The sequence below is a fragment of the Myxocyprinus asiaticus genome, chromosome 31 (assembly GCF_019703515.2).
Source record: "Myxocyprinus asiaticus isolate MX2 ecotype Aquarium Trade chromosome 31, UBuf_Myxa_2, whole genome shotgun sequence".
In the NCBI taxonomy this organism is placed as follows: Eukaryota; Metazoa; Chordata; class Actinopteri; order Cypriniformes; family Catostomidae; genus Myxocyprinus; species Myxocyprinus asiaticus.
The window spans coordinates 33,983,447-34,007,380 of NC_059374.1; the positions used below are offsets into that span (position 1 = coordinate 33,983,447).

At 37.0% G+C, this 23,934-nt stretch overlaps 1 protein-coding gene across 3 annotated transcripts in view; it reads right to left on the minus strand.

Annotated features, from left to right (window-relative positions):
* LOC127422052 (stAR-related lipid transfer protein 13-like) overlaps positions 1 to 23,934 on the minus strand; it is a 127,435-nt gene that overhangs the window by 61,772 nt on the left and 41,729 nt on the right. Inside the window, exon 1 of one of the 3 annotated variants that reach the window (XM_051665394.1) lies at positions 6,879 to 7,237. The exons of the other annotated variants lie outside the window; for them this stretch is intronic. Within the exon in view, the coding sequence (XP_051521354.1) occupies positions 6,879 to 7,002 (124 nt within the window). The 5' untranslated portion in view covers positions 7,003 to 7,237. Of the gene's footprint in view, positions 1 to 6,878; positions 7,238 to 23,934 lie in introns of those variants that run through there. 3 annotated transcript variants of the gene reach the window in all.

Below are 23,934 nucleotides of genomic sequence, written 5' to 3' on the forward strand. Positions count from 1 at the left end.
TCTCAGGTCTGTTCTGATAGACTAACTGCAAATAATAAAATGCAACAAGCCATTTAATTGTGGATAGTTAGTATAGCAAAATAATAGGATTAACAATGTTTAAAATGGATGAGAAAATGCTTCCTATTTTTTGTTGCTGAGGTCAAAGTTACGTCCAATCAAAATCTAAGGTATTTTGGGGCAAATTCGGAAACCATGAACTTTGCAAGGTACAATAAAATACATCCCAGGCTACATTAATAAGGCATGCATTTGGTACCGTGTTGGGGCACCTCTTGAGGTTCAATTTAAAATTTGGGTCTTGAAGCAAAACCAGTTGAGAATCACTGATATAGAGGATGTTTTTAGGATACATTTTAAGATACAGTATTGTACAGACTGCACTTGCCATTGTCTTGGTACTCCATCTGTGTATTTTTACACCAGGTAGCATCTGCCAAGAAAATGTAAATGTATTGCTGCACCATCAAGATTAATACCTATAATACGATGGAAACATAAACAGTTTTATGGCTTACAAAATCAGTTCAAATGAGACTCGAGCCAAAGAGAAGCTGAATATGACGGCTGATTTCCAATGAAGCTCCAGCAAAACGTCCTGGCTGAGAAGAAACTCAAGCCTGGGATGCTGACTCCACAACTTGAAGACATAAAGAGAGCTTAGATATCAACAAAGCCATTGGAAAGAAAAGTTATTGGCATAATATTTACTCTGTGGGTTTCTGGGAAGAGTCGTTGAATGTGGGCAGAAGCCAGATAAAACCAGCAGGTGCTTACTCTTCGCTCCAGCAATGAGAGAAAAGGCAGAAAACAAACTGTTTTTGCTGTTTCCTCTGAATTCTAGTTTGATTGAATCTACCATTAAAAATGTCAAAGCTGCTTCACATTTATGAGTTTTCTGCCACTGTGTTTTGAGGGATCTGTTCCTCTCTTTAAGGGTAACTTTATATGGTAAAATTGACTGGACTATAAGCAAAAACAGCTAAATGTTGTTGTGATCTGTCTTTCAGCAGCCCATCTATCATTTCCTTGATTGCTGCTGTATTTAATTTAAAGCTACACTATGTAAGATTTATTTATTTTTTGTTAGAAATGAAAAAAAAATGTAATTAATATGCGAGTACACCAAAAATCCGTCTTCCAGACCATGTTAACCCGATTCACTATGGTAAGCCTATAACACTGATTTATATTTTATAGCTATCAGGGTGATTTCCCAGGAAATTGCATACTTCCATCATTCGTCATTGCGTGTTTACCTCATTTCCGTAAATAAAGAAAAGAAGGTCCGGCTACTATAGTGTAGTATGGTGCGGTGGAAGGAGTGGTAGTAGCTTGAAGCTGAAAGCTTGTAGCCACAACAAATGAGCAACATTGTTTATGGATCGTTCAAAAATGCAACCCTCTGTGGAATCATCCATTTTCAAAATAAAGAAACCTTGAACTGAGAAGAGTCTGCAAGCAAAATGGAAAGCAACAGAGCCTGTAATAAAACACAAAATCAACATCGGCTTGTCTTGGCTTTTCAGAGGTGGCGATAACTCCAAGATCGTTAAGGATATAAAACAAACCCAGAGATTGCTTTTTTTCTTGCTCAACAGGTAAGATATTTTATTGGACCGATATTTAGCTAGGAAGCTCTCAAACATTAGCACGTTAGTTCGTTATATAGCGTTAGCCACTCTAATGGGGCATTTTATTTAGGGTTGTGGCACTGCAGTGCTTCATTTTATTTTCACGAACAGTGGAAATTTTTACAATTTAAGGGTCCGCAAACTAGCTACGTCTTCATCTATCTAATTAGCCAACTAGAGACCATTACCAGCTAAACAGGTTATCTCTTGAGCTAGATATTTTATTTCACTTTGTAGCTAATATTTTATAATCCGCTGGATAATCTGCATTTGTTTTTTTTTTTTTTTTTTGTAGTTATCAGAAAGGGTCCGGTGTATGCCTCAAAACATCAGATTAATCCGCGCATAAGAGCAGAGCCGAAGCCCAACTCACGTAATTACCAAAACAATGTTTCTCCGCAAGTAACTTGCAGTTTTACGCTTCAACCACTAGAGGGCCAAAAGTTACATAGTGTAGCTTTAAAAGGTTAGTTCACCCAAAAATGCAATTATTTGATAATTTACTCACCCTCATGCCATCTAAGACTTTCTTTCTTCTGCAGAACACAAATGAAGATTTTTAGAGGAATATCTCAGTAGGTCCATACAATGGTTACCAGGCCTTTGAAGCTCCAAAAAGCAGATGAAGGCAGTATAATCCATTAGACTCCAGTGGTTTAATCAATGTCTTCTGAAGTGATGCTATTGGTTTTGTGTGAGAACAGACCAAAATGTAACTCATTTTTCAAAGTACATCTTGACAGCAGTATCTTTGGCGATCATGATTTCAAGCTTGATTACACTTCCTATAGCGCCATCTAAAGCTCTGTGCATGCATCAAGCACTAGGAAGTAGGGTTGCCAAGGTGTACGGTGTTTACTCAGTAAAAGGTAAAAACACCGGTGTGAAATTTTATACCGGGTAAAGGGGGAAAACATAATGAATGGATTCGGAATGACACAAGAAATGCTGTTAGACACACAGACACGTGCTTGAAGAAACACGTTTTATTGTATTTTTAAGAACAGATGACAGAAAAGCCATCTATGCGCATGTCTGATGCGCTGTTTGTTCGGAGACCTGCAGTCTCATGGAACATGCATATGTAAAGGGTTCTCACTCTTTGTTTCAGTCTTCTGAATTTTTTTTGCAAGAATAGTATCTTCTATGAGAATGCTGCAAATGACCTCAGACCATCTCAGCACAGGAGGTGCTCTGAGTTCAGTTTGCTTTATTTCCACAGAGCAGTTTGTTGTGAGCACAACTCTGCAGGGTCACTTTATATATAGCCTCTGTGATTAAATCATAAAATAATACAAAAACACATTCAACTCGAACCATGATTTATATTTCAGTGATTATTATCATCATTATATTTATTATGTTTACATTTATAATTGTTTTTAGATCTTAATTTTTATTAGTAACTTTGTTGTCATAGACAGATACTTGCCTGACGGAGAGAATGCACGGATGAAGTAGGTTCATTGTCAAAGAGATGTTGCCTTTCATAACGGTTGAAAAGCCACCTTTCAAAAAGTTGACAACACACATTTTAATTGCACTTCATTTTTTTCAGTTTCATCAGTTTCATTTGAATTTTTTGTTAAAATCAGCAAAAAATAAAGTTCAAATTTTGAAATCAAGCTGCCTTGCGTTATTGTGTAGGGTATTGCTTAACGAAAAATACCCCATAGTACCACTTAGCATCCAAACAGCAGTAATACCGGTGTTAGTCGGTTTGAACATGAACACCGCACCGGTGTGAAAATTATGATATCGTGGCAAGTCTACTAGGAATTGTAATCAAGCTTGAAATCATGATTGTACCTAGAGACTGCAATGGCAAGATGTACCGTAAAAAAAGTAGTTACATTTTGATCTGTTCTCACCCAAAACCAACTGGATCGCTTCAGAAGACATGGATTAAACCACTGGGGTCATATGGATTACTTTTATGCTGACTTTATCTCCTACAAGCAGAACTGTATTTTCCACTTTGTTTTCTAAGATAGTAGTGAAAATAATCAGTACTACCTTGGACGGACAGAAACTCAAAGTCTATACACATTTCTGCTATTTCTCAGTGTTTTCTAACTGTTCACAAAGACTGCCACACCATAATATGATTTTATTTTTATTTTTTTAACATGCCAGTCTATTATTGTGGTATAATGTAGACTATTTCAGATAAACTCACTTTAATTGGCACATAAATAAAAAAGAATGATGATTTGTAGCTTTTTTAATGTTGGTCATATGCATAACTGCCAACACTCCCGATTTTACTGTGTTTCTCCCGCTTTTCCACCTCTCCTCCCGCTGTACTCTCGATTTACATTTTCTCTCGATAAACTCATGATTTTCCGCATCCACACTTTGCTCATGAGAATGTATTACACCTGTAGGTAGGGTTACCACCCATCCTGTAAAATACGGGATCATCCTGTATTTTAATATGAAATGATGCATCCCATATCGAATCAATACGGGACGCGATTTGTCCCTAAGCTGGTCAGATGGCGTCAAGGCAAAATTGTTCCAGATTGTTAATTTAACACTGATATAAGTTAGAAATTTCTCATAGGGTGGGTAAGGGGTTGTCTGAAAAGTCCACGCATTGTGCTAAATTGTGCTAACAATGTGGAGGGTGTGTTAAGGGACCGTCTGAATAGTCCACACAAAAAGCTAAAAATATGGATTTTTTTAATTATAAAACAGAAGGTTCAATAAGATTTACAAAATTACACAGATCCAACAATGCATGAATACTATCACTGAGTCATAAAGACAAGTACAGGTGAAGGAAAACAATAATTTAAATAAAGTAATTAAAAAAAACGTCAAAATACACATAAACCAACACAGATGTATGCATAAATAATATAAATAATCGAAGAAATAAAAATAACTATATTTTTTTATAGGTCATGGGTCAGGAAGTTCTCAGCATATAAGAAAGAATATACACTTTTTATTATTAATAATAATTAAAAAGCATTTATTGCTAAAACTTTGAAGGATGTGGTAAGGGACCATCTGAATACATTTAGTATTACTGACCGGTACTGCCTAGAGGTCTGCACGGGCCTTAAAATGAAACACAAACCCAACCCGTACCCGAGACCGTGTGGCCCGACCCTACCCGGCCCAAACGATACCGTCAAATTTTAAGCCCGAAATCGCTTACCATCTAATTTCTTCTCCTAGCAAGTACTGTTGCAATAGGCTGTATTTTATGTAAGCATATAGGCAACATTTGTAACAGTACTGAAACAGTAAACATGCACAGTTTTAACAAGGTACAGCAGCCCCTCAGTACACTAGAGCAGAAGGGAAAAAAAGCATTGCCTTACCGTTTATTTGCTGAAACTTCACTTGGTTCAGAACAATCTGGAATAAAATTAAACAATGCAACAGTCCCCGCTTGGTGCAGAACAATCTGGAATAATATGAAAAACTGCAACAGTCCCCTCTATGCAACCTGAACTTGTTTAGAATGTTGAATCTTTGACAACTGCGCTAAAAACAATCTAGACGCAGCGCAAAGAATGAAAATTCGGTAACCTGTTTATTTTTTCATTCATTACAAACCCGAACCCAACCCGAACCCCAACTTGAAAAGCTGACCCGAACCCGGCCTGAAACCTGTCGGGTTCTCGGACTGGGTTGCACACCTCTAGTACTGCCACTCCCCATATGCATATTATGCAGTCTGCGTAGTGCACCTACTCCCTACGTGGGCACCATAAACTCCACCGGCTGCAGTTCCTCGCACATACGAACCACGTACACCTCCCTACAGTCTCCCTATTTTTCACAATTCGATGTTGGCAGGTATGGTGATACGTTCACTTTTTGTCCAAGTAGGCAGGTCATGGCCACAATATGCTGCTATGTGGACCAGACTTTATGCTGAAAGTCAAAAATCTTGCCATGCAAAACTTGGCTACACCTTCAATCAAACAAATCATCAGTAACCTTTGGTTTTGGCTATACATTTTATTCTTCCATCTCAATTTCCTTGGTTTTTTAAAGCCTTTTTGCAAGAAACCTTGATTTGAAGGACAGAGCTGGAATGGGGGGCTCTACATGCCAGAATATCCTTCATGGTTGTACTTTTTATAGAGGCCCAAGTCGAATTGAAATGTTCCCCTCTTGGGAGCCACACTGAGCTATCCACCGTCATGCCATAAAAGGCACCATATTGTTTGGCTTGTGTATAAACAGCCAGGCCAGACTGCGCACATGACTGCCACCTGCATGGAACATCACATTGCTGAAATACATATATGGAAATGAACTTAAGAGGCATACTAACAATGCCTCTAAATTTTATCACCATCCCCATGGCAGCCCACGCATATGGCCAAATAAACAAAGAATCACGAGCAAGACAAATATACAAGCTTTGAAAGGTTTAGACTGAATAACAACAGACCCTTAATTATTGTCCATTATTGTAACAGATGGATCACCATAAAACACTCCAACAGAAAATGACATGGGATTAGTAGGGTTTTCCATTGAACACCGCATTGCATTGACTGACATCTAGTGGTCATATAAAGTACTGTTGGGTCTCCAGACTGAAGACGTCATCAGAAATTGTATGTTTATAATTCCAGTTATGTATACAATCTGAAAGCATTTTTACAGCAAATCTACACTTTAAAAAAAAAAGTTTGATTAAAGCTGATAGTACTGCCAATCAGTAATGATGCAAAACTCTCCTTCAATACAGAATGAAGAGCACGATTACATTTATGTGCATTCAATCTTACTGGCTTAATAATACCGCTATAAACCAAATCAAATGAATCTCTGCAAATCAGTCAAAAATGGTTTAATAACATACAACATTATTTATTTACCTGCTTTGCCAGTATTTTTTTCAGACACTAGCTACAGTAAATATCTATCTAGACAGATAGATAGACAGTCAATGTAATATAATATAATATAATATAATAAAATATAATATAATATAATATAATACAGACTATTATTGCATGCTGCAATAAATAACAATAATGCAAAAGCTAGGTAAACTTCAAAATCAACCCTCTATAATCACAAAAGGAGTCATGCAATAAACTATTTTTGATTCTGTTGTGCACATCAGCCATATGATTGATCATCTAAATCAGAGCCAATAACTTTCAGCATGAGAAACCATGTATAATCTCCTACAGACCGAGCGCGAGTATTTGAACTCTGAATCCATTGAAAACTACACTGCAAGCGAACTTTCATGTCACTGACCTGCCAGTCGTCTCTCTCTGACACTTTTCCATAATAAATCCCAAGCTTTAGATGTTGATTCTCGGAGTTGCACGCTAAACGACCGTCTGAGTTTTAGTCTGAGCGACTTTCGTTTCGCTGTCATCGTGAATCCGCGCGCATAATAATCGTCAATCAGTGTCTCGTGCGGTGAGCTCCCGTTATTTCTCCGATAGAGCGCGAGACCCCTGGTGCTCCTCTTCACCTGGCTCAATAGCTGTCCCGCAGCCACAAACCGCAACGGGAAATTTTCCCGAAAAATAAATACATGTCTAATAGTGTAGTTATAACAAACAAACAGCGGTCGTGTCAAGGAAAACGTGCTGCCTCTATCTGGAGCTACCAAGTGTGTGGACAGATGTGAGTTTGTTTGAAGTTTCTCCTTCAGCTCGTAACATACGCTCGCTCTCTCTCTCTCTCTCTCTCTCTCTCTCTTTCTCTCACCTTCATCACTCTCACTGCTGGAGGAGTTCATTTCACAGCCCACTGTCAAGCTTTACCAAAGATCTCATCGGGTTTTAACTTCACTATTTTCCATTATTATTTAGATTTGTATAAAAAGGCTATTTTTTGAAGGAAAATAATTTCTCGCACTGTTGCAGACATTTCTCCTCAACTGCCCCATTCAGAGAAAAAAACTGGAAGGCTGTGTCCGATTTAATAAATTATATTATTTGTATGGGGGGGAGAGTAACCAACCCCCCCAATAATCAAAACAATCAAGTAAACATTGGGTTGCCCCCCAATGTTCAAGCCAAATCTACGCCATCGCTTTTGATTAATATAATTCTGTAAATTGTGCACTCTACTAGTTTCCATTGTGTAGGGTGAATGTGAACCAATCAAGTATGTTCAACAACATGGACAAGGGGATTTGTAGTTCCCAGTAAGCTTTGCATGGGACTTGATGCGGAGGGTACAAATGTTGAAATTAAGTGTTATTTTATGAATTTTTGAGCAAGATGAGAAAAAGGGTAGACTTGATAGTGTTTAATGTTTTCATTTTGGGATTTAGAACCAACTCTGTTACACTGGGATATCATTGTGGAGTGGAGCTTTTGCTTAGGTTGTGGACGGGTACAAAAAGAACATGTTGTATGTTGCTTTACTCAAGGAGCAATTACTACTTATCATCAGAGATTATTTAGCAGAGATGGGCCACTTCTATTAAAATGAATGGGAGAGATTGGAACACCCAATGGCAGCCAACAGTCAATGGATGTAGAAAGAAAGTCCTGCCTTAAAGGTAAAAGAGCCAGTCACCTTTTAGACACAGACATCACCTGTCAACCAACTTGAGAACGCACATGCACATTAGCTATACAAGCCGAGAAAATTGAGTTTTTTAGCATAATCTGAGGTAAAGAAGCACAATTTATGATTCCAGTGGTGTCAGATTTTATTCCTGATTTGAAATATGTTCTTTGATCGTAATCTTGACCAACCATTTTTGAGATTTCTGTCTTTTCCCATTCAAGTAGATAGGAGCTGCACTGGCATGATTGGAAATAGCCTCCCGAGAGTGTTGCAAAGATGGCCGACAGTGGACTGACTTGCTAGAAAGACTTTGTTATCATTTAGCATGCTAATGTATGTTATTGCTAGCAAAAAGTTAGCTAACTAGCATAACCTTATAACATAACTCAACATAAACAAACTATGTAAAACTAAGGAAATGAATCAAGTTAGGGACACACATAAATTGTTCCATGAAAAAGGCTGATTGACGAAACATTGGTAAGAAATAAATGAACCTATATTTTGAGTTGTGCTGTTATTTGTGCATTTTTTTCAGGGACACACATAAAATCATTTTGAGGCTACTTAATTGGATCATTTAAAAATAGCTTTATTCAATTATGTTGCAATTGCTTGTTCCGCTAGCTCAACTGGTAGAGTATGGTGCTAGCAATGCCAAGATCATGGGTTTGATTCCCAGGGAACACACAAAACTGATAAAATGTAAACCCTAAATGCACTGTAAGTCACTTTGAATAAAAGCATCTGACAAATGTGTAAATTAGGATAACAATTATGTTTATTATTACAAAGAATGAATGAGCTAAACGAAGTGGAAAAATATGTTGATGTAACTTGATTTATGTGGAAATGGTGTACATGATTAAATCATGTAAATTCAAAGTATTTTTTCAGTGTGGGGCTTAAGACCTAGGTATTCTTCCATTTTGATGCGAACGCTCAGGGTCTGTGTACAGTCGAACATGAGCCTATCAAAGTATACTCCTTAAAACTGTGCGTGCATACACAGGCAGCTGGTGCATGCATGCTACGACTGCTATGAGACACCAGACTTTCTCTTTAGGAGTTTATACCCATAAAGATGTCTTCATAGAGACTTGAGTTATACAAATGCAGGTATCTCCAGACCTCCTCACATACGCGCTCTTGACTTGCACATCCACTGTTGTTGTTTTTACCTTCATCATGACTCAGTGTATTTTGACAATTCATACCCTTCATCAAAAAGTATTTTAAATAATGTAAACATAAAAAAAATTAATTATTTCTATATGCGATTAAAATAAGTAAATATGCTGGGCAAAAAGGCCAAAAGAAAGAAAAAAAAAAAAAAGGGTTGGCAAAAAGCTGCTGTAGGCTATATAAATACACCAGGTCTTGTATCATGTTGACGAGGGTTAGACATACCCTGAACATTTATTTGTGGGACTCTACAGTGTACATTTCCCCCTCAGCATTGTATTCACCAATGTCACCATCATAACAGAGAGGAGATTGCTTTGTGTGACAAGATTTCTTTCTGTAATGTGAGCAGTTGAACATTTAACGGAGATCGTAAACTGACAGTAAAGTATATCAGGGTCTTTTCACCTTGGATCCTGCATTTGTTATTAAAAGAAATGTTTTAAATTTCTTTAGTGTGAAACAGCACAGGACTTGTCCTCTAGTTTGAGATCATTCAGAGCAGTGTTAACCTTTCCAGTCGTACTGCATATGTGTTTAGTCACAAGGGAACAGGTAGGCGTGTTGCCTTAATGTGTTAATGCGTCTGAGCTTTATTCACTAATTGAGTCATCGGATGGGAAAAAAACCTCTCGAGAGAACATGGAGGTCTTCTGCTGTGCCTCAGCTTACGTGTCAAAGGTCAGGGCCAAACATTTTCCCTCTTGTGGGATCTGCAATGGAATGCCTGGCTTGGCGATACGACTGTCTGACCACTTAAGAGGAGACAAGGCATTGGTGAGCATGGCTATCTGACTTGCTTCAAAATACACAAAGAGAGAAGAGCGCTTTCATCTGTAAACCACAAGCAGGAAGGTTACATTTTTAAAATGTTATTGGAAAGACAGTGATCAAAATTCTGAAATGTTTAGCGAAAATAAATGATGCATGAATGTGATGTATGAATATGGAATATCTATTTGATGAAAAACCCCAGAGTGGAGTTAAAATGGAGTCATTACAAAATGCTTTTGCTCACATACATTGATGGAGTCCACCGAACTGATGACCTACAGCTTGCTATTCTCAGAGTCATTTGTCTAACACAAAGACTGCTGGACGTTTAATACTGCAAAGTCAGGTCCTGTCTGTGCACTTCAGCAACTGTCTCATTCCATCAGTGCTCCAGCTGGCTGTTCTGAGCCCATGATCTCCTGTCTGTCAGCAGCTGATCTCTAAAACTCATCACTTTAAACTTCAGCAAAGTCTTTCCATTATACGACCAGGCCATGGAGCAAAATAAGTAGCAGTGGTCAGTAGGACTGGGTACAAATATTAATTTTCTGATGCATCTCGATCTTCATTTGAAGGATCTTGTTATAAATTCTTAAATCCCAAGATCGTTCTTCTACTAATATGTGCAACTCTCTATCTGTGATTAGCCACTGGTTGGCAAATGTTCAGATTCCACTAATCAGTGATTGAGTAGTAAATTGGCGAAGAAATTTAACATCCTTTCACTGAGTGTTGAGAGTTGATTTGAATTGTTACGTGTAATGTGTGTCCAAAGACGAGATCCACGCAATCCATTTGTCATTGAATAATGTCTCTTCAATTGTTGATCAAAAACAACAAAAAATAAACATTTAATTCTAATCACAAATAGCACTGGTGAGGTTAAAAGGCCATTCGAGTCTTCTCTTATTAACATGCGCTCATTTACAGACGCTCTAAACAGAACTGCCAGTTTTCTTAAAGAGACAGTAATAATTTTTATCATATATTGTACAAATCAATGAAAATACTTGTAAATAGTAAAAATTATGCATTAAACAATAAACATATAACAAAATATAACATATGCAATATAATATCAAGTTTATTGATGGAATACATGGATTTGTACATTTTTAAAAAGTTAAAATGTGACAAATGATGAAAAACAAATAAAATATATTTTGTAAAATTAATATTTTTGTAATTTACCTAGTTAAGGTCCACTGTATAATAAAAATCATTAGCTGGGAGAAATTGACATTATAATTGAAATATACCCATATGAAATTATATCCAATCAAAATCCGAATCAAAATGAAAGCTTGTGAATCAGAAGTGAATTGGTAAAACTGTATCAATACCCAGCCATAGTGATCAGCACAACCTTGATGTCTTTCTGCACATGCCAACTCAGATTTTGAAGTGGATTTTGAAAACAACTTCCAAAAAAATTATTTGTATTTTTGATAAGCAGCGTGATTACTGCAAAGAAAAAAAAGTGTTTAATACTAATGTATACAACTTTTAATCCAAACATTGTTTTAGTATGTAGAAATTAACATTAACCAAGATAAGTGCTATAAAAGTATTGTTGATTCAAGTTAACTATTGTGGTTAACTAGCATTAATGAATACAACATTATGGTAAAGTGTTCCCTAAAAAGCTATTATCAAAATGACAAAGCTGCTCCTTTCCATACAACAAAAATGCATTAACTGTCAAACTCAGTTGCAATTTTGCTTGGTTTATTGAAAAACAAGCTATTTGAATTTTTGGGATTTGAATCCAGGTCCCCTTGCCAGCTAGACGAAAACTATACAAACTAACATGTCTTAAGTTTATAAGTATAACTAAGTTGTTAAAAGGTAATTTTTTATTCTTATTTGCATCCATTGAGCCAAGATTGTCATTGGTGCCTCCTCAAAAACAAAAAGTATAAATTGGTACATGGTGACCCTGACTCTGCCTCGCTGTCTTAAAATATTGAATGTTGAAATACTGAAAATACTTAAAGTGTACTAAATCTTCTTTCCATGCTGTCACAAAGCATTTCAAGCAATGTACAATGCAATAACCAGATTGCATCAAGTCACTGATTCATGCAGAACTATACAACGTGATGCTCATACAGTAACTATTCCAAATGTCTCATTGAATAAACTCATCGAAGAGATTAAAATTTAGATGGATATTGTGAACGAAATGCTTCAGCCCAGATGTTCTTACAGATGTGGATCCATGATTGCTCATATGAAGTAACTGAATAATTAGTTTGACAAAATTACAGAGCAAGCCAGTGACTTTTGCCAAGGAGAATATATATGTCATACAGATGGTTGAGCACTAACATCAACAAAACTCAGAGTCAGTGGATTCTGCCAAGCAGCACATTTGCACAGTAGCCAAGCTGGTGTCTCTTCATTCTCACCAACATTAAGGTATGGAATTGAAACCACATGGACTTTCAAATGTAGAAATACCTCGTTTAAAAATATTTGAGACTTTTTAACACAAGCCTTTACTCGCTGTCTGGTCCTGTGCTCAGTAATGGGGTCATGTGGGTCATGTTTCTGATCAAAGACTTTCACAGGAAGCCACAAGACTGACAGCGCTCTGAAGATATCATGGCTAGAAGTCCCTAATCATGCATAGCCAGACTTTTGACTACGATATAAAACCTGGTCCTCATTCCAGCTTATTCTGGCTAAAAACCGCCCACTCAGACATGAAAAAATTGTCTGATTGACATGTAAAGAGGTCAGTCTCAATTTATTTTGTTTTTCAATGCCATTAGGAGCGGGGTTACCTGAAATAAAATATAGACCCTCAAGGAAATAAATGTCATGGTAATCTTTTTGAACATTTGTCACCGGAATTGCTGTCCTGAAGCTGAGACTAAGAAGTCCCAACTAAATAGTATCATTTCTACTTTGGCCATGACGTTGTCTATGCACACTCAGGATTCAGATTGTTGAAGGAGAAGATTATTATGGCTACACTATGATGCTCACTTAGACGGATACACACAGGAAGCAATGATGTAAGGACAGGAAGCAATGATGTAAGGGCAGGAAGTGGCCATCAGAATGTGAATGGCTCTCCACACAAACCCAATGGGGTTGCTTGTTTTGGCAAGACCCTATCAAGCTCTTGTCTCTTCTAAAAACAGTGAAAAATCCTTGGCTGCAAAAGTAAATACAGTGCACCTTGTTGCTCTTTAAGGTGCATACCAGCTTTGGTAGATCCTTGTCTGAGCAGTCTGTTTGTGAGGTTATAGGTTAAATTGATTGTTTATTAACTTAACTACAAAAGTAACAGTGGATCTGAAAAAATAAATAAAAATCTTCTGCAAAAAGTTTCTTGAGCAAAATTAGCCATCAGTAACTGCACCCATAGGAAAGAAAATCACAAATCAGGTCTATTAAATGTCTCAGTTGTTTCTTCTAGACAGAAATTAGATCAAATGAAGACAAATATGGTAGTTATAGTACACATACAATGTATACCTCACTGATATTCCATACTCTTGGTTCCCACATTAATATAAATATGTATTAATTGCAAGCTGAATACATTTATTACATGTGATCTATGAATTACAAATGAAACAGCATGTGATCTTCACTTGCTTGTTTTATTTGTTTGGACATGAGCCTAGTGGTTGTGCTCCAAACTGACCAAATGGAATGAAAAAAGTCCCAGATGTTGAGAAGCTGATTTCTGGACTCTAACTGGCCCCCACACTTGGCCGTGAGGTCCCAGTCCAGGCTCCAGGAATCCTCAAGGGGGATCATGCTTCCCAGTCTAATGCATTCAAGGCGTGGATTTCCCCCCAAACTACCATTTCTCTCCCTTTTTCTCCCACTCACACATATGGTCCCATCATATACATGCACTATAAATTTCCTGAGCAAATATTCCCATGTCGGGCCTGCAGTTTTCCAGAGGAATCACATATATGATGTATGTCTGTAGCTTTTAGATTAGGGGATTGAGGGGGAGGAAAGGCCTTTAAGCAATAGTTCACTGTGTGAATGTGATTCATTGTGTAAAGCCTCAACAGGGTTGGCAGTCAGTTTACAATCATGAGGTTTATTGCTAAATCACTGTTACACTTATGTCGACATGAGTGACTGAGGCTATGTTTGGAATAGCATATTACCATACTAGGGCTGGGCAATATATCAAATATTTACTATACACTCACTGAGCACTTTATTAGGAACACTATGGTCCTAATAAAGTGCCCGACGTGATCTTCTGCTGTTGTAGCCCATCCACCTCAAGGTTTGACATGCATTCTGAGATGCTATTCTGCTCACTACAATTGTACAGAGTGGTAATCTGAGTTACCGTAGCCTTTCTGTCAGCTTGAACCAGTCTAGGCATTCTCCATTGACCTTTCTCATCAACAAGGCATTTCCATCTGCAGAACTGCCACTCACTGGATGTTTTTTTGTTTTGGGCAAAAAAGTAAACTCGAGACTGTTGTGCGTGAAAATCCCAGAAGTTACAGAAATACTCGAACCAGCCCATCTGTCACCAACAATCATGCCACAGCCGAAATCAAATTTTTCCCCATTCTGATGGTTGATGTGAACATTAAAGCTCCTGACCTGTATCCGAATGATTTTATGCATTGCACTGCTGCCACATAATTGGCTGATTAGGTAAGCGTATGATTGAGAATGTGTACAGAGAGTGTATAATCGCAATGATTTTGCTGACAATATAAAATTAAGCAATACTGTGAATATCGTGATGATTTTTATGTGCTTTTTATTTAGCCATCAGGTTTCATTAAGAGCATATCAGTAGACAAAACTCATGATCCTTCATGGCTGCACAATTAATCAAAATAGCATCAAAATGGCGATATGGTAATATGTGATTTGTATATTGCATAAGGTGTTGATTAAAGACAGATAAACACGGTCTCTGTGCGCTTCAGAATAATCAGGTGACGCGCTGTTCTGTGCACACGCAGGGCTCACGGGCTTGTGTTTTAGCGCTTTTAGAGCAGTTCACATGCACTGGGAAAGATAAGTACTGCAGATTCAAGCACACAAGTTATTATACAGATCTACAAACACAGCACAGTATAATAGAAAATGAGATGACAGCATTTCACCAGATGCAGAACATTGTAAACCCACACTGATGCGGCACTTTCAGTGTCAAAATAAAAGCTTTAGGGAAAGGTGACGTAAAAAGGATAGAAATATATTAATTTTATATAAAACAAATATAATCCTCAAAATAATAATGATAATTCAGTACTACATTATAATAATAAACTTGACTGGGTCCCACAGTAATAATTTAATATCTTGCAATATTCAACTGGGTTCCAAAAAATAAGTGAAGGAATTTTTGCACACATTGTTCATTCATAATAAAAATGTGAAGAATAAGCCAGATATAAAATCAAGTTTTTGTCTTTAGACAAATCTATTTAATCAGACTCAAGGATGTAGCCACATATTCAACTTCATATTCAAATTATACATGCAATGTGGTGAGGTCATTTGACAACAATGTAGCATACTCCCATTTGCATGTAGCTTAATGTTTCACATACTTAAAAAATTTGAAGGTCTATATAATGTGTCTATAATAATAATAGTAATAATAATTATAATAAATACAATAAACATTTAATAATAAAAATAATAAAATATAATTTTAATAAGATATAATAAAACTATTATATAATAATAACATTTAGTATTTTGTAATTATGCATGACAAATTGCTTGTTACTCATTTGTATGTTGCTTTGAATAAAATGTGCATTCAATGTAATTTCATTGTAATATAGATTTAAAAGTAAAAAATAATAATAATCTACACTATATAATAATAATAATAATAATAATAATAATAATAATAATAATAATGTCTATATAATGTGCAGAATGCACTAAACAGTACACTTGTATTCCATTCTGAGCATAGCCTGAGATGTTCATCTAGTCTAGTGAATAAATAAATAAAACTAACGAATGAACGAACAAACAACCAAACAACTAAATGATTGAATGAACGAACAAATCAACCAAAAAAACAAAACAAATAAAGAATGAAAAATAAATAAATAAATACAAATTAATGAACAAACAGACAAATTACAGAATTAACAAGGAACAAATAAGACAAATCAATGAATGAACAAATGAATGAACAAACAAACAAACAAAGAAATGAATGAACAAACGAAAGCAAGCAAGCAAGAATACAGTACTAACAGAAATAACAGCCACTGTAATATATTCAAGTCACTTCAAATTGTGCTGTGAAAAAAAACACGATCTACGTAACTACTCCGTGAACTTGTGTTAACTAGAACACAAAGGGGTTTGAGGTCTGGAAATACAGCACTTATAAAGGGGCCAGAGGGGGTCGGTGAATTCCATTGTTTCACTGTTGCAAACAAGCGGTATGACAAAGCGTGTAATGCTGTCAAGTCAGAATCTGTAAAGAACTCAAGTAACCACAGAAATCCATGGGAAAACATTTAAAGTCCCACCACCTGGCATCTATTAGCAGAGAGGATTATAACACACATGTTCATACACACACTCACACACTGTGCCCTCTTACAAAATTTGCATGTACAGTATGCAGGCTGTGATTCGCAAATTCCCATTTTAATGGAAATTACCCAAGCTGCATGTCTACTGACTGGATGTAATATAAGTGGCTACCACCTGATTTCAGTCAACATAAGATTTGATTTGGTTTGTATCATTTTGAGGTTATTTAAAGAAGATCAGACATAAAACCTATGTTGTCAGTTTCCCTGACAAGCCAAACAAAACAGGCAGCTGATTTTCCATCAATATTCTCTCCTAAATATCAGCAGGCAGGTTACTAACAATGTGCTGAATTAATCGGAGAGTATTATCAAGAAACAAAACAGAAGGTAATGCAGGCGAGATGTTCGGCACAAAACCAGAGGAGCTCAAATGAGTGAAGGAACTCTATTTATTCCCATTCATTTCCTCTTTGATTACTGAGCCAAATTGTTTAATCAGCAGTTAATCACAAGAAAGCAGCAGCAGGCTGCAGAAACACAGCATTCCCTCATCATTAAATGAACACAAGCTTGAGGAGAGGCAGGTTTAGATAATGATGTATGAAGCATCTTACAGATTGCAATGGAACTACAGCTACGTACAATGTATAGTTAAGAAAGTGAGAAAGAAAGACAATGTTTTCAGTTTTAAGAACAATTGCCAAGGAGGCAATCTAAACTAATCAATGATTGTCTCCATACAATATTGCAACTTTTTACTGTCAAGGTGACAGGACAAAGATGAAACAGTGTTGAAAGCTGTATGACAATGAAGGTCCAAAACTGATATTCTGTAACAAGACAACATTCTTACAAAATATTTCATATAATTTACTCAACCTAACTACATTAGGTAAACCAAAGTAAGTCATTTGTAGTCTCAATTTCAAACAGGTAGTAAAATAGCTCCTTAAAGCTGAACTACATTATTTCAGCGACACTAGCGTGACCGAATGGAATTGCAAAAATAAACAATGTTTTTAAAACAGAGTTCCGAATATGCCCCTCTTCTGCAGTTTATCAAACAAAGAGATAGTCCTGCCCCCAACTCATGTCATATGTTGAGTATCAATGCTGGGGCAGGTCTAAGCGGGTCACTTGAAACAAACAGGAATTTTCAAAGAGCCACAGAGACACGGTGTTCGAGAAAATTAAACTGGTTTACTTATAGCTGTTTCTGCATATTTAGCTGGGATAGAAGAAATCATTTTAACACTGAAAAAGTTCTTCAGCTTTAAGGTAACCACTGGAGATTTTCACTTTTTACCATGTAAACAGGAAACAGTAGGCACATTCAATTTCCCTTTTAGGCTCTTATACAAATATTTATATGCACATTGGCACAAATTTCATTTCCACTGAAATCTTGTATCAGTTCCTTCCTAATTACACAACATATCCTGCTTCAGCAATTCCTGACAATATGGGAGGCTGGTTTCTCAGTTATGACAGGAATTTAATGCACAAACACACACATACTTGATGCCAGTAGCCTTGTGATTGGTTTGCCCACTGACAGCCACTTACACCTCTTTCACTTGAGTGTCAAAACACAAAGCTCAGAAAAGCTCAGAAACTAATAGAATACGTTCCAGCAGCTTTGATTGTTCTTGGGCACTTACACATCCTGAGATTTGCAGAGTATTGCATGTAATTGGTGGGGATTGCACAGGTGACAACACTTGTACAATGGGGCCTGATCCAAATTTGTGGCTGTTCAATCCCTTTAAGGCTTCTCCTTTTGAGAGGAAATCACCCTCTGTCAAGCATGAGTTAATCAAATTATGGGGAATTATTGAGAAATCCACTGTAAGATTTCTTACCGCAAGGACCTGTAATGGCGCACTAAGAAATGAAAATGTTAAAGCGTGGAAATTACTTTCTACACACAAAGGCATTGCTGTCAGTATTAAACCTAAAACCAAGTCCAGCAATCCTTACACACAAAAACAAATACTGGGTACCACTGGATTTATAAAACTATAAATGCAATTAAGACCAAGAAGCAATTCCAGCATATAGAATTCCAAAGTAATAGTGCCAACAGTGGAAGTCCACAGGAAGCCACAAGCTATTTTCCACATGTGGAATGTTTCATGCTCTCCCTATGGCAGCAGCTCTTTTTGCAGCATGGTCTGCCAGGCCACATGATGACCTGCCTGTAACTTTAACTCATGATGTCACTGATCTGGGCCAGGGACCAGAGAGAGGCTAAAACAGATCAAGTAATAACATAATTGCATGAACTTTTCCTCATCTGTGAAGTAAAAGACAGCATAGACACTGTGCTTAGAGAGGAATGTGAAAACTTTCAAGGAAAAACTATTCATTAGTGGGGTTTGCTATAAGGGGCTATTCAGACTGAACTCGTTCTTGCTCTAAAAAAGCCACACTGAATGAAGGACCCAAGCCATAGAGGAACCAGTAATAGCAATACGTTACCAACCACCCAGAACACACTAGCAAATAAATAGCAAAGCCCTGGCAACCAACCATAACTTCGAGCATCGTGGTGGCGAGTTTTGGATGGTAGAGCACCACTCATATTTTCTTCAGAAAATTTTACATTTACATTGTCATATGAGGAACATAGCAAGCAATTTGTCAAACAAAAGTCAACAAAATCTATTTCGCACTGCCAAGTTCTCAGATTAGCTGGAGTAGAATAGAAAATTTCCCCTAATATAGTCATTCTGGCTATATGAAGGTGCCGTAGAAAAAAATAAGGTTAGTATCATTTTAGCTGCTATAATTTTAAGATTTTTGACCCGAAATGTTTCTGAGTCTGGTATGATGCTTGGTTTTTTTTTTTTTTTTTTGCCACAATCCCTGAGGTCAGTTTCCACTAGGAAATGAGAACTGTTAGGAAATGAAAATTGGTGTACTACAGATCTCTGAATGACCATTTATGAATGATTGTTAGCATCCAGTACAACCAACCCAAGGCTGTGAGCAGACAAGAGAAGTGAAAACTGCACCGTTTGTCACTCAAACAATTACACAAACCTTTAGGCCACCAAAAAGTACTTGGATTAGTCAAGTTAAAAAAGCAATCCGTAATAATCATCCTGTCAATTTATTAATAAAACACTGCACTAAAGGTATGTCAGAACCATGTACAGTGAAAGCAGTGATCTAAGAGTATTTATTTGTTTTGCTTTAAATGGCAGCCAGCTACTCATTCCTTTTGACACTTTTTTGAACATTGTGGTGGAATCAAAATAATAACTTCTAGCACTGGGCAGCTTTTACTGTTCTACTCTAATTTGCATCATAATAGTTCCAACTGTGGAGGCAGTGTGCGAAAAAAATAAATAAATAAATAAATAAATAAATAAATACACCCATAAATGGATAGTTCAAACAAAAATGAAAATTCTGTCATATCCATCCTTCAAGGACAACATTCTTTCATCTCACAGTCAATAAAACAGATCTCCTGTTTTCTTTCTTGAAAGGGTACAGAGAGCTCCTTAGAGACTGAATGAGACAAGCTGTCCAGACAAGACCGCATGGTGAGCGGCTGTAGATGTTTGAGGTCATCCTCACTAGCCACTAAGAACCAGCCACCCTGGATGAGATAAAGAGATCCAGAGTCTGAGAAAGCAACTGGCTAGTGCTAAGAGTGTGCAGGGAACAGATCCATAAGGCTGACTCTGAACACAATGGAGTATATGGGTAGAGTTAAAGGCTTATGTAATTGTTCAAAAGGAAAGGCAAAATGCAATATGCATTAGGCAAAAGGGAGAGGGGAGGAAAGGAAAGGAAAGGAAAGGAAAGGAAAGGAAAGGAAAGGAAAGGAAAGGAAAGAGAAAGAGAAAAATAAAAATTGAAAGGGAAATGAAAAGGTACAAAAAACTGAAGTAAAATGAAAGGAAGGGAAGAGATGTGAAAGGAAAGGAAAATGGAAAGGGGTAGAAAAAGGGGAAGAAAAAAGAAAGGGAAAGGGGAAAGAAAAAAAGGAAGGGAAGGGATGGGATAGGAAGGGAAGGGGAAACGAAAAAGGATGGGATGGGATGGAAAGGGGGGAAAAGGATATAGAAAAGAAAGGGAAAAGAAAAGGGAAAGGACAAGAAAAGGGAAAGGAAAGATTTTTATACACAAACACAAATGTACGTATACAGTCATCTGGAACTAGAGGGGGTGAAAGCTGAGGATTATTATTGTGTTGAGGGAGTGTTACAGGTGATTTATGTGTACTTATAAGTCTTCTAGGCATATTCAGTCAATACAAATTGCTTTAGCTAAATTAGCTTTGCGGAGTCGATATTACAAATTAAGTTGGAAACTAAACTGATCATTACAATGTGACTGATGCAAGATGAAATTAAAACAGAAGCACAAAATCAATGCGACATATAAACATTACATATATCATATCCAAAGTATTATATCACTATATAATATATCATATTATATAGTGACGGTCACATTGATCATTTTGACACAGGGAATTTCTTTTTATTCTACTGAACATTTTTTTCCCAATAGAAATGGATTTGCACTCAATATAATATAACATTAATAAGCACTAAAATGGAAACTCAAAAACACCTCATCTACACATCTTCAGTGGTTCCTCTGTTCTCACTTATGAGTGAGAACAGAGTGTCCCAAGTAGAAAATAGATGCTTTCAAACCACCCAAAGTCTTACTTTGTTTTCATTCAGTGGCTCAGTGGCTTTGGATTTGCCTTGTCAGAGCAGAATAACACCCTTAGCAGTGAAGGGTACCTTGTGTCCGGAGCTGTCTGTCCAAGTTCTGGCTTCAGTACCAGTGGCCTCTGTCTGACAGTTCTGGGGCATTCTTTACTCTGCCTCTCGGTCATGTCTCTCTTTGTGAGATGGGAGGTCTGACAAGGTGATATTTACCATAACAAAAAGACCATGCATTTCCTTAAACCAGTGCTTAACAGGGGACGAATGAGGGATGTGCAGTCCCAAAGTGTTAAAGCCACATTTCAATGGCACATAAAGTACACACACAAACATGGACACTTAAGAGAAAAATGTTTACAGTCTCTAACAACTCAAGCAACTTTTTGTTTAATGACACACTCCCTACAATTAGAACTGATGCAGTGATATGAATAGATAGAGATGCATATCAGAATTAAGGATGAATGAATGAACACAAAATAATAGAGTGAATTAAGCATTTATTGATTTTAATTTTTGTTTTGTCTTGTTTTGCATTTTGCACTTTGGAAAATATGACATTAAAAATTAATGAAATGGAATGGCTTAGTGTATCCTTTTTTGTAAAACATAATTTCCTCAGTGTTGGGCCATGTAGTGATTTTGGAGGAGAAGTCAAACTTTCTGTTTATATTTGAGGAAAGACAAACAGCTAGGAAAAAAAAAGGAAGCGGGTCAGAGGAGTTGAGTATTTTTCAGTCTTGTCTCATGAAATGTACGTGAACATGACAACATATTTGCAATTCAAAATTTACGTGCTGTAGTGCACATTTGACTGCAGAGTTCTAGTGAAATGTCCAGCTGGGGGTGCCAAAAGCAAGTAAAACTGTATCGTGTTCAGGCGCGGTTTTAAGGTATATTTTAGATTCAATTTTGTTTTTAAACTAACCTAAAACTTTTGCCTGAACCTAACCAATAGTGTTTTAAAATATAAATGAGACATTTAAAAAAGACATACCTACCAACTCAACGCCTAAACTTAACCATTAGCATTTTAAAATATATATGAGAAGTTCAAAAAGGCATCCTTACCTTATCAGTGTCTAAATCTAACCATTAGTGTTTTAAAATGCAGAAGCAAAATAAAAAAGGCACGTTTTCTGAACCAACCACATCACTTCATGCCACTTCTATGACTCTGTACTGTCACATATTAGCATGAGTTAACTGCTGGACTTGAACCACGGTGATCCAATTCTAAGTCAGATGCTCTATCAGGTGAGCTACCATGCAAGCTATTCATATTGGAATATGTGTATATACACCGATCAGCCACAACATTAAAACACCTGCCTAATATTGTTTAGGTCCCCCTTGTACCACCAAAACAGCACCAACTCAATAGCATTCTGAGATGATATTCTTCTCACCACAATTGTACAGAGCGGTTATCTGAGTTACCATAGACTTTGTCAGCTTGAACCAGTCTGGCCATTTTCTGTTGACCTCTCTCATCAACAAGGCATTTCCGTCCACAGTACTGCCACTCACTGGATGTTTTTTGTTTTTGGCACCATTTGGAATAATTCTAGAGACTGTTGTGCATGAAAATCCCAGGAGATCAGCAATTACAGAAATATTCAAACCAGACCATCTGGCACAAACAGTCATGCCACGGACTAAATCACTGAGATCACATTTTTTTTCCCCATTCTGATGGTTGATGTGAACATTAACTGAAGCTCCTGACCCGTATATGCATGATTTTATGCACTGCTGCCACACGATTGGCTGAATAGATAATCGCATGGATGATTGTTGGTGCCAGACAGGCTGGTTTGAGTATTTCTGTAACTGCTGATCTCCTGGGATTTTCACGCACAACAGTCTCTAGAATTTACTCAGAATGTAAAATTTGAATTTGAATTTTGAGTGGCAGTTCTGTGAATGGAAATGCCTTGTTGATGAAAGAGGTCAACAGAGAATGGCCAGACTGGTTTGAACTGACAAAGTCTATGGTAACTCAAAATAACCGCTCTACACAATTGTGGTGAGAAGAATATCATCTCAGACTGCTATTCTGAGAAATAGCGGGTTGGCGCTGTTTTGGGGGCACGAGGGGGACCTACACAATATTAGGCAGGTGATTTTAAGTGAATAGAAGCATTAAAATGTATTGTTTTTCAAAAGATGTGTTTGACTAGAAGTGTGTGATATCATAAAATAAAAGGGTCTGGGTAATAGAGAGAAAAATAAGTATTTATAAAGTCATATTTAGCCATTAAAGTCATGATTTGAGTGAAAGTGAATAAAACACACAGTTGTTGTAGTGCCTCTAATGTTCATTTTACCTGGAAACTGCAGGGAATTGTACCTGGAGACACATATAACAAGTTTTGCTAAACTGTATATATAGAGTCACATTTTCACTATCAGACCAGGTTGGTATTTTTCCATATGTCTGGCTGTTGCCATTTCTTAAACATGAGAACTGAGGAATCCACTGTATAAGTCATGTCAACCCTGCCTATCCTGCTTAGAGTCATATAGCACAAGACATGGATTATTAATTTACATCTGCTCATAAGAGGGGCCTCTCAATTGATAACTGTCATGTCTAGACAA